Here is a 12790-nt window from a genome sequence, read left to right on the forward strand (position 1 = left end):
AGGGGGGGGAAGGTGGAGAGTGATTATGACTCAATTGTTTACTTTGTCTTCAGGTTAAGACAGTGAGATTTATGTTCGTTTCCTTAACTGACCCTCGTTGTTTGCAAAGAGTGAATGTAAATTTTATAGCTCAATGGAAGCAAGAGTGTTAGTGTTCTCAGCTCAGATTGCTCTAAAAGTGAGGACACAAAGATGCTATTAACACACTGACTCATCATAGCCAGAAGCTGCAGTCTCCACAGAAATACTAAAAATCCACATCATCAGTCATCATACGTAAGAAATATTCAACATCCAAGGCCTAGGATGGTGTTTCCAATGCCATGAAATAGCTTACTGAATATGAAAGAATTGATATATTCTGACTATATACAAAGACAAATCCTGGATTCAGAAAACTATATAGAAACTTCTTTTAAGAGACATGGATTATCATGGACTTTATACATAGAGAGGGAATAATTCCTAAAAGAAAGACAGTAAATTGCATCACTAGCATGAATACTAGAGTACAAAATCTATAAGGTTTAGGTCTTTGGAAGAAGGGCAACTAAACTTTAGTTCTGTTTACTGCATTCTGTTCTAAAATCCGTATAGGTGCTACACGTAAAACTAAGTAAAGTCTATCAAAGGATGTAAAGAAAATGACTTGTATAATGGATAAGGACTTCTTGATCGATCCCTTTTTTTTTTTTTTTTTTTTTTTTTTTTTGGCAGCTCAAGAGAAGGCTCTAATTACTTCATCCCGTCTCTGTATCGTTCAAGTCTCATTCTTAGAAAGATCTGGGAGTTTTATAATACCTTGTATCTTGTCTGCTGTATGGACTACATACATTCTGCAGAAATTCTGATGCTTCATCCTGAAAAGTACTTCCCATTTCCAAACATTGTTCTACTCAATGGGATATGAAAGTATGCTTACAGAAGTATTGTATGTCTATTAATTTCTCCCTGAATAGAGGAACACATTGGAGTGTGGGTTAAATGAAATGACCATTCTACATACCTAAAAAAATAAAAGTGACAAATATTTGAAGTTGTCAGGTGTGGGGAAATTGCACATATCCAGAAGCAACTGCTTGTTTTACAAATTATAGGTGGCAACACAGACTAGTTGAAGAACTTCAAAGAGTAAGACTGTGAAACTGAGAAAATCATAATCAAGGTATGAGTTACAGTTCACTGATAGTTTAAGGCTGAGTTCAACTAGGAAAAAAAAAAAAACAAAAAACCACAACAAATTCTTCCTAATTCTTTTAAATAGTTCTTATAAGTATTAAAATATATTCAAACATTATGCTGATGAAAACGTATGGCTTTATGTGAAAATATTAAAAAAGATCATGTGTTAACAGGACTCTGATGTGAGTTTTTACAGATGAAATTTTTCAGGCTAGTCCTGAAAAGGACCTAGTGCTGAAAGGACCACTGTGTTCTCATCACTGACAAGAAGCTAAACATTAATTACCCTGGTTGTTAATCTAGAGTCGGAGTTATTGACATTAATGACTTCTTGTATTTTGCAAATTAAGTCAAGCCACAGTAACTTTTAGACAATCTATAACATTTGAACTCCATGACTGAGTGTGCTCTGTTTCACCGATTCAGCCTAAGTGATGGAAAATAATCTGGTAAATAGCTCCAGCTTGGAATTCCTGAAAAAATATTTGGGAGAGAATTCATCAGCTAAAAGTAATTTCCTTCCATCAACATTTTAAATCATTGAAATGGTAAGAATTTAAACCAATAAAATGTGTCCAAAAAAATTATTTAGACCTGGTGAATTGGCTGTAGTAGAAGTTTAGAACTAGCATGACTTACTCCAATGATTATTAAAGACAATCTCTGAATGTTCCTTATTTTTTAACGTCAGACACAATGCAAAAAAAATGCATTTCACCCCTTTCTAACAAACCCATACACTTGGCTTACAAGTTGTGTCTGTGAAAGGGACAGGAGCTTTTCCTGTGTAACGTAACAATCATTGCAGGATTAAAGGGCCTTCTACAAATAGAAGAGTTTACTGCCATACATGGGCAATGCTGTTTTTCCAAAATGTCAGAGTTGTGAGAAGTTCAGTCCAGGGCCAAATCAAGATGAAAGGAATGCACATGGGGTACAGATGGGAAGAAAGATAAAAGGGAAATTCATATTTACGAACACTAATATAGAGCAAAATCAGCTCACTAACGTGGGGGTATTAAAGTGTCTGTCTATATACACAAATGAAAGGTTTAGCTAGGAAAAAAGGAACAGAACTGGACAGATAATAATGTTGAGAAAATATGGTATCATAACTGAAAGCTGGCTGGAGCATGATATTAAAAGATATATTTTATTTTAAAAAAAGACATATAAGAAAACCAAAGGAGCTGCCATAGCCTTGTTGGTGAAAGAGGATTTATTAGCCCCCATAAGAAGAGGCTGGGGAGAAATGGATAATGGTGTTGAGTCATTATGTACTGAGCCTGGAGATGTTTCAGACAGTAAACTAAATGTTATAGGCCACCTGACCAAAAAGAACAACTGGACTGTGAAATGATTGAGCAAATAAAAAGAAACACGTAAAAAGAGTGGAGCAATGGTAAGTCAGCAATAACATAGGAAAAGGCATGCCGTTATGGTGAAATCTACCCATGCCTCGAGCTCACTGTGATGCCTGAGGCTAAAGGACAATGATTTCAGGCTGCAATTGGCTCATGAAATGACTTTTTTTTTTTTTTTTTAGATAGCGCTTTTTTTTTTTTTTTTTTTAGCAGGGTTCTCACCACTAGAAAGGCAACTCAGAGAAGGACAGATTTAAATTCTCTTCTCTGGTTTTCTTGTTTTCAGTTCACAAGCTTGTAGGGTCATAAGGATGTTCAGATAATTTAATAAAAAATGTATATAAACCCTCTAATTGAAATACTATATTAATGAAATGGATGACTTCTTCATTCTCCATTCTGTAGCTCATAGATCAAGAACTCTATATGGCTAGTGTTATATATTTGAACCGTATCTAACAGGTAAGTTATTTTTAGTAAAAGACAGTTTGAAGGAAACAAATTTTATTGTGTGGAGCTCAAGACGATCTTAAACTCAGTAATATGAATGAATGCCCAAGATCTGGGCCAAATCTAGCCTCACTAGCCTCTTTTTCATTTACTCGCTCAATCTGTCCAGGTTCAGTAGGTCAATAAATTCCAGTGGGACCCAAGCCAAGAATTTGGCTTAGAATGGATTAAGTTTCTAGGCAAATCTACAGATCATCCACATAACCTTTGCATTCAGCAAGCCTTGCATGTGAGTGGTCAGCCTGCTAATGCCAGTAAATGCTTAAATAAAAAGCATACTGGTAACTGCAGACTGGTTAGAGAAGACGTAAAGAAGATAAACTTTTTTTTTTTTTTTATTTTACAACAGACAATGTGACTGTAAGCAATTGATTGTTAGGAGCCAGTACCTCCCTTTAATGTAGAAGGAGGTCCCATGGCTGCATTCTTTTCTTTTCCTTGCTATCTCCAGGCTGTCCACAGTCTGTTTTGGCTTGCTTTTGCTTGGCTGAATCCACCCTTGACATCAGTCAGACAGAGCAATTCAGCTGGCCATAATATTTAACTCATGATTGATATATATATGAGGCAGAAGTCACCGGTTGGCATTTCAATCTCTATATGGCTTGTGGTCATCTACAGAGAAAAGATCTGCCATAAGAGGAAATCACCATTTGGGGTTATAATGTTCTGATACATTCTGTCACACAGCAGAAGGCATTAAGACATATGCAACTCTAAACTCCTGTATAGGGTTGGGAGGATAACATTTACTGTGTGCTGATGAAGACAGTTGTGATTGGGAAGACAACAACTCCTTTAATATATTAAACAATGTACAAGTTTTAGTTCAGGGCAAGTAGCATTCTAAGATGCAACAGGGTCTCAGGTAGAGAAAACCTGAAAATAACTCTTAGCCAGTCCAGCAGCCACAATTAAAGTGATGTGGATTTGACATATATTATAAAGCTATTACAGAAAAGCATACATTGAAACTAATTAATCATTGAGGCTTTTTTATACTAAATGGAGGCTTTAAGTAGAAAAATTGCAAAACCACAATCAAATAAAATAACAAAGAGAAAAGAGACACTAAGACTGCAGGTGTTGGCTAGAAATGAACACAATTATTAAAAGAGACCTATTATATGCTGGAAACTTATCTAACACATTTGTTATTGAAGAAAACTATAAAAGTCACCTATAAAGCAAATGCATATGAAGCATCAGCTAAAGCAAACTAACATGAAATACAGCTTTTAAATGTTCTAAATAAATCCAAGAGGAAAAAATAGAGGTCACAGTGCATAGATCAAAAGGTCTTAATACCTACAGGAATTAGGCAAATGGTTAATTGCAATTAACAACTCCAACCACAGGTGTCTCGAAACAACTATGAGACACAGATCCTATTTCAACCATCTTAGTGGTTATTCAGAACAGTTCACCAAATAGTTGAGTCAAATAATTGTCAACCTCAGGGTTACATACAAAATGTTAAAGTAATTACTTGTGGTCACACAGAACTATATCATATTATTTCTCTTCACAGAAACAATTAAAATCTTTTTAAGAAGTAAAGTTGTTATTAACTTTTAGAATCTCTTTCAAAGAAAGACATTTTAATAGAAAAAAGCTCTTTTATTTGCTATTCTCTGTATACCAGTTCCAAACATTTTATGCAAGACTTAAACCACTCACATGAATGTTTGAAAGTAGAAAAGTTGACGTGGAAAATTTTTGAATTTTGAATTTATTTCCATGTTTATTTGTTTCTTGTTTATGGTTTCTTGTTTATGGGTTTAACAGTACGAAAAGAACAACCTGTTTCTGAAGTATGAAAGCATATCAGACTACAAAAAAAGACAAAAAGCTTGAGGTCCATCAACTAATTAGAGCTCTAGGAAAGGGAGAGAAGAGGAGAGAGGAGAGGAGAGGAGAGGAGAGGAGAGGAGAGGAGAGGAAAGGGAGAGGAGGAATGACATCACTGTAGATTTCACAGTTTGAAGGCTAAGTAGAGGAGGACTGGAAAATGAAGGAGGAAACAAGGGAGGAATGTAGACTCAACAGACCTATAAATTTGATTGCCATTACAATTTATGTTAATGCTTGTTTTATTAGCTATAATGAGAATGGTTGACATACAGGATATAATAATAAGGATAGGTGAATTCTAGCACTTTATTAGTTTTATTAGTTTTGTGACCAGAGTATACTTACCTTTGCCTCACAATAAACTGCACCATGTACTGATTGTTCAGTGTTTATGTTTGACTGTTCAATGTTTTCTATAAAACATCAATTAAAAAAATGTAGATTTCCACAGATTCTTTAAGGAGAGTACTGACTAACACCCCAGCCTGAGTTCTTTAAGAACCTAACAGTGTTGTCAGAAAATAACAAAATACCAATAAGATTTACTGGGAATCTAGAAAAGTGTGATTGATGACAACATGACAGACTTGATTACTCCAGAAATCATGGGGTAAGAAGCAGAGGTTAATATTTTCAAAGCCCCATAACCATTTCTATTTCTACAATGACTTGGGCAGGGATGAAGTTCCTTTTCCAAGATAGAGAGCAAGCAGTAGATACTCCTAACTGATCATTCTGTTAGCAGACCTTGGGAATAGGTACTCTGAAGATTAATGCCCACTGTTTAATTGAAGATCAGATATCAATAGAAACAGCATGATACAGATCTTTTCCTCAGGTGAAATTCCTAATCTAGATGTGTCATGGAGAAATATATAAATGACAAGGTGGAACAACTCTATCCCAGCCAGTTACCATCATAGGGAATACTGGGGAGGACATCTGAGAATGTATGCTGTCAACAACCAGTCTTTAACAGCAAAAAGTATTAGTGGAAGGAAAACTGAATATGAGCCAGCAATGTGCACTCACAGACCAGAAAGACAAACATATCCTGGGCTGCATCAAAAGAAGTGTGGCCAGCAAGGTTGAAGGAGATGATTCTCCCCCTCTACTCCACCCTTGTGAGACCCAACTTGAAGTACTGTGTCCTGCTCTGGGGCAAGTCCAGAGAAGGGTCATGAAGATGATCAGGGGGCTTGAGCACCTCCCTTATGAGGACAGGCAGAGAGAGTTGGGGTTGTTCAGCCTGGAGAAGAGAAGGCTCTGGGGAGACCTTATAGCTGCCATCCAGTACTTAAAGGGAGACTCCAGGAAATATGGGGAGGGATGAGGGGGTAATGATTTTAAATTAAATGAGGGGAGATTTAGATTAGAAATAAGGAAGAAATTATTTTCTATGAGGGTGGTGAGACACTGGCACAGGTTGCCCAGAGAAGCTGTGGCTGCCCCCTCCCTGGCAGTGTTCAAGGCCAGGCTGGATGGGGCTGTGAGCAACCTGGGCTAGTGGAAGGTGTCCCTGCCCATGGCATGGGGGCTGGAACTAGATGATCTTTAAGGTCTCTACCAATCCAAACCATTCTATGCTTCTATTAAAAAAAAATAGGGTTTTTTTCAAGCTCAGACACGTCGGCACCGAATCAGGATAAAAATCCTGGCAGTAGATATAACTATTTACCATTTTAATTTAGTATTTTCTTCTAAGTCTATTTGGACTCAGCGACACCTTTTCATCAAACCATGTTAAGGACTAGGAGGGTCCCACACTCTCTGCCAGTGGGAGACAGATGAGTCACCAGGAAATGCAAGAATCCAGTTTCTATTCCAAATGTCCTTATTCAGGATTATGACCAATGTGATTTTTCCCAGGAATTTCCAGAAAATCAGTCTATGACCAACTCCTGTGAAAACAGAAGCCAAGCTCAAAGGACAAACCTGACAGTTTTTCCAGATGTAGGGTAGAAGCAAACAGTTTTCTCAATCTCTGTCTCACTTTTAAGCAGTGCTATGGGATAAAAGTACTGTGAAGGTGATGGCTACACAAATCACAATCTCAATTCTTACTGAGGAATGTCTTTGAGCCTTTTTGTGTGATTTTGGTACATGTACCCACTTCTTCAGTCATCTAAGTATGGATTTCTCCTCTTTCTCTGGTCATCTGCCAGACTACTGCTTTCTTTTCATGCAAATACGTCTTTAAAAGCTGTTTATTTTATGAACCTCAGAAAAGGAGTTACCAACGAAGCATTCCTTTCTAAATGCAGCTAGGCTTGCACGGCCCTTTTCTTTCCTGCCATGAAATTTTCCTGAGTGGTCAAATCATCTATCTAAAAAATGGTCTACCTTCATTCCATTACTGTCTGAAAATAGAGTTCAGATATAATTGGATACATATCATCTACCAGTACTTAGAGGAAACCAGCAAAATATTCAGCATTTTAGTATAAGTAATAACTACTTCAGTCAGCAAAATGCTTTTTAGTATGCTGTTAGTACTGCTACTTCTATAGACCTAGCTCTTAAACATTTTGGATAGAGTTAAGGAATACATTTTAATAACATAAACCTTCTGAAATACTTTAGTACCAGTGATTGCAGGCTTGCTTTGCTGGTTTCTCACCCTCCTAATTGAGAAACAGCAACAAAGGGTGAAAGGTTCAGTTATTACTTCTGTGAAGGAGACATCCAGACAGCTCTGCTCTATTACCTCTCTCTCTGTTAAAACATTCAGGAGACTCATATTTCTGTACGTTCACACTGATCAGTTCAACTTATCTGGATATCTAAAATGTCTCACAACATCTGGAACAAGAGTTCCAGATAAAAAATAACTTGCCTTACTTTTGAAGAAATGGTCTTTCTGAAGAAGTGATCCAATACTACAGAGAGTAAGGGGAAGTGTAACTACTCCCACCAAAGATCAGGACTGTCCTCCATGACTTGAAATACCAGTGCCTTGTGGAGTCTTCATTAATCATTAGTGACAGAAGAAAGAAAGACGGTTTCACCTGTGTCTAACCCCAAAAAGGTAGCTTTTCTATTCAGATATGGATTTAGCCAAACTGATCTACGCTTTTGTAATCCCATGCTTGGATCGATCCAATTTGCTCTTCCTTGGTCTGACCCAGATGCCACTCCATAACCTACAGATGGTTCATCGTACTGTATCCCATCTGTTAAATAGAACACAGTAATGAGAATACATCACACCAATATTCCTCACTTCCCTTTGGATTTCATTCTAATCCTGAACACAGCTGAAGGTCCTGGTCCTTTCAGTGGTCCATGACTAAATCATCTAAGAGAAGACCTCTTCTTTCTGCTTCTTGCAGAAGATGGATACAACAGAGCTGTTATGCCCAAAAGGTGTCAGATTCAAACCTGAATATATGGGACAGAGATCTCCAGGCTTCAGCACTCACTTCTACCACATATTGTGTATTGCTATGTTTAGGTTGTGATAAAAGATTCCTCTCTTTCTGTGGGTAGTTTAGCTACCAATGAAATCAACACAGTACTACAGTCCCAAATGAAAAATTAAACCAGGTTGTTCATAAGTAAATAAGACTGGAAGTAGAAACAGTTCTGTTTTGAAGGACTTTAGCACATTATGCTTCAACACGACAACTTATATGGTACTTATAGTAAAAATAAAAGTCTTACAAATCTGAACTAATAACACAGCAGTGTTAATATTTATGTATAAAGACAATTATTTATATGATATTGAAATTTGATATTACTTCAGATATATAATTACATGAAATCAGTGCAATTTTCACACTTAATAGAAGTTGTGTATAGGTGGTCAGTATCTGGAAGAAAAGTCCTGTTCTCTGAAAACTCAGTATAGTGCAAGAGAATTTTAAGTTATTTTCCTAAACAGAAAAAAATTAAAACATGGCTTGGCCCTTAACATGATGTTTTTCTGAAAATATACTTTTTATGCAGAAAGGTGGTCCTATTTCTCAGGCAAGGATGGATGACAACAAAACCATTAACCAGATTTCTGGGTGAAATATTGGCTTTCTTGAAATCAATAGACTTTTTTAGCATTGAATTCCATTAAGCAAGGATGCAACCCATGAAATTTAGAAGAGAAAATACATTATTGAATCTAATTGGTGATTGCAACTCTTTGTTTTGCTTTTTATTTATTTCATTCTCTACTTTTGTGAAACACAACTTGCAGAATAAGAAGAGGCTAACAAATGCTCTAGAACCAATCAATGTTTTGAAACTAATAATAATACAATATGAGCATGTAAGCTTATGTAGTGCCTTTCATGTAGAAGTATCCCAAGGCACTTTGTAACAGAAACTCAATAAGGAGTGCAAAAGTGCTTTGTCAGATAGGATAAGCCAGGGGAAAAGGGGAAATTAATTAAACATGGATTTAAATTTCTCAGCCAACACATCATTTAGAACCTTGGTCAGCAAAGACAGTGGTTCCAATATCTGTATCCGGGGAACACAACAGAGTATTTTGGTTTTAATTCTTGAGGAACGTTTGATAGTTTTTCCACAATGAAATGGGGATGAGTAATAGCAATGCAGCTTGTAGGCTATATTTCTAAAAAGGCAGCCCCTGACTCTCTTCCTCTAGTTTTTCATAAACAAAGAGATTCATAAAAGTTGATCCCCTGACTTTTATGCCAGTAAAGCCACTTGACTGCAGAAACACCCAGTATGAAATCTGGTATGGTAGAAATCAGAAATACTAAGTTAAGGGCTGGGCAATGGCTTTATTGGCTGTTTAGCTCACTGTTTTAAACCGATGTATGTTTCCCCATAGAGGTAGTCAACACTTCTGACAGAGAAAGTAATCTGTTACACAGTAGTTCCTAAGATAGCATGTATTTCACAGGGAAAAGCAAAATTGCTTGGGAAAAGCTATAGTAACTGATAATGCATAAATTACAGCTTCCCTGATGTTGCAGAAACTTGCACATCCTCTATTTTTCAAACATTTTTCTCTTAGGAACACATGGACCATCCTCATTTTTGGATGACTGCCTCTTCGGATTAATGCATCCTTCTGGTGCATAAATTAGGGATGCACAGAGGAAAAAGGAGAAGCACTAAATCTCAGGAAACTGAAGCTGTACAGAAAAATGAGATTCACAGTAGAGCTGAATGAGTGACTCACCATGAATAATTTATCCCAAAAGTTAGCCTCCACTTCTGTTCATGGAATATCTCTAAGCAGCTTATAATTTCCTTGGACTTTAAAATATTGTATGTCTTCACTGCAAATAACTTCCTGTAAATATCTCATGTCCTATCTTAAGAGAGAGTGGCATTTTGTTTGATCAAATAAATCACATGATGATGTTCCTGTTCCCTAGATGGATGAACCCACAAACACATACTCCAGATGCCTGCTGTGGTTTAGAAAGCAGCTCAGTAACATGTGATGAAAAACAAGTGTGGGCAAAATAAGTTAATAAAAACTCTTAAGAGTTTTTGCAAAAATGTTTTCAGTATTTATATTGCAGCTGTAGCCCTTGTAATTTTGATTAATATCTCTAGGAATTTGAAGCTACATGTAAATATTCCCTTGGTGAACATGAAGAGTGATCTTGTCCCAGAGAAAACTTTGATGGTACATGTTATTTTTTGAAGATTTGCTACTGAAAAATATGCCAGTCTTTCCTGAATTTGTTCTAAGCTCTTGGACCAGTTACTCAGAGTTGGTGCACACATTAGTAAAAGTACTAATGTTAAAATTGTACTAGATTATTTGTGATCTGAAATAACCTTGTACAACTTATGGGTTTGAATGGACTGTTGTGCTTTATGCAAATGTTAAAAGTACTCTCTGCTTCTTCAATAAAATATGAAACCTCAGTGAGTACTTGAGGAAGGATGAGCCGTTAGTGCATTTAGAATTTATAATAGTTTACAGAGATTACCAGTTTTATAAAAGCCATCTAACAAAAACTTATAAATGTTAATATCTTTTAGAATGTTCAGATGTTGTAATATAATACTTATAGGAAAAAGAAGACTAAGGACTGATCAGAAAGTATACTCTTTTGTTGTGTGCCCTGACACAGGCTGAAGATAAAGACAGACTACCAGAATCCTGCCCACTTTACATTACTTTTGATTTTGCTTGAATAATTATTGCTAACATTTTGCTTTTATTTTTGTTATATTTGAAAATTTCATCTGCATCAAGTGCCCTTTGGTCTATGATAAATCTCTACATAATGCATCATTTGCTGGATTCTCTATTTTACAGCAATAACCACTGATATGAATTTATCAATATGATCAGAAAATAAAACTGGAAAAATAAGCAATGTGAATTCTTACCTGAGCTCTTGCGCTATAGAGTCCACTTGAACTGTTAATAAAAGAAGGAAAGAATGAATTATTTTACAGTTCTAGGCTTGTGCTTTCTGCAAACTTACACCTGTCTATCCGTGATGACAGAGGAGTGGCTATCAAAACACAGGTGATTATTTCATGTTCACAAGATTGTAGCTACTAGTTCAAATGTTAACTGAACACATACTTCTCACAGTTATTTTAGGATTCCTAAAACCTGGACTGTGATGTTCAGTAGAACAATAAGAAGAATAATAAGAAAAAATAAAAGTAAATGAGAAGGCACTTGTTTTTATTGAAAATAGATTGACAAATCTCTGCTTTTTCTGAATTTTAATTCAATTTGGGAATGACGAAGGCTGGTGTTTACAAATACCTACCCACACAAAGATAGACAGTATATTGACACAGCCAACAGGTGGTTCTGAGGATTACTCATACTGCACAGGCAACTTTTACTGTTTCCACTTGTGGAAAATGTTCCTGATATTTTAATTCCTGTAGCTCTGTGTGCATGTGTATAAAAAATATAGAGAAAGAAAATCTATAAGATTTAAAATGTGTTATAAGCTTTTTGAGCAAAAAGGATATGAATCCCCTATTAAATACAATTTAAGTCTTCTAAGCCAGACAGACAGTTTTACTTCACAGTGCTGACCAACAGAGAAGACATACTCTAATGCTGAGATGTGAATAACTTCTCTATTCAATAACTTTATTTCTTCTGGTACTTTTGAAATATATATGATTTTTACATCAATTTCAGAGAACATTACTGTGGGATGCATCAAAGTTTTCATAGGACAATGATTATGTTTTTTAAAAGGCTTGTCTGTGTTTATCCCCTTGTCTGTGGACAGTCTGTGGCACTCCCACCCCTTCCTCTATAGTTTCCTAACTGAAGCCTAGCACTTTTCATCCCTTTGGTCATTTGAAACTAGAGAACTAAGGCAAACCACACTTCAATTTTCCATTCTGACCACAGCTTGAAGCTGAAGACACTAACAATTCAGAACTGCCAAGTTGTGACAAGAATCAAATTAGCCTGTTTTGCACAACACTGAGTGTACAATTCACATTAAAATCAGAGTGAAAAATGGGTACTTCTTACCTCTGATAAGAGTTGTAAGCAAAAATGTTCACAGGGCAGGCAAAAGTTTGACATTTATTTTTTAAAATCTCCATTTTTCACTCATTATCAATAGTCACAAAAAGTGTTATGAATGAAAATAAAAAGTTATTTTCCTGGAAGGGCTGTATTGCTAGTCAATCATGTTTTCCAGATGTTGGGATCATTAAGGGCCTGTTTATCTCTCAGTACTGCATTTCCATCTGTTCCTTACAAAAAGAGAGGAATATCTGGAAAACACAACTATGTCATAACTTCACAAAATAAAACATGAGCAGCAGTATTCAAAAAAAGAAGAGGGTTGTCCTCTGTCACATACACCTGCACCTTTTGATTAAAGTAAATTTAGTTCTGTCCCATTTTTGCATCTAATTTACAGATAATTAATGGCAATAGACAGAAAAACATTCAGTTG

General features: G+C 36.1%; 1 protein-coding gene across 1 annotated transcript in view; it reads right to left on the minus strand.

Annotated features, from left to right (window-relative positions):
* The window catches only part of ST18 (ST18, C2H2C-type zinc finger), a 102320-nt gene that overhangs the window by 56920 nt on the left and 32610 nt on the right, over positions 1 to 12790 (minus strand). Inside the window, exon 6 of the mRNA XM_026841461.1 lies at positions 11232 to 11262. Within this exon, the coding sequence (XP_026697262.1) occupies positions 11232 to 11262 (31 nt within the window). The remainder of the gene's footprint in view (positions 1 to 11231; positions 11263 to 12790) is intronic.

Source organism: Athene cunicularia, assembly GCF_003259725.1.
Source record: "Athene cunicularia isolate RWA chromosome 2 unlocalized genomic scaffold, athCun1 chr2_part1, whole genome shotgun sequence".
Classification (NCBI taxonomy): domain Eukaryota; kingdom Metazoa; phylum Chordata; class Aves; order Strigiformes; family Strigidae; genus Athene; species Athene cunicularia.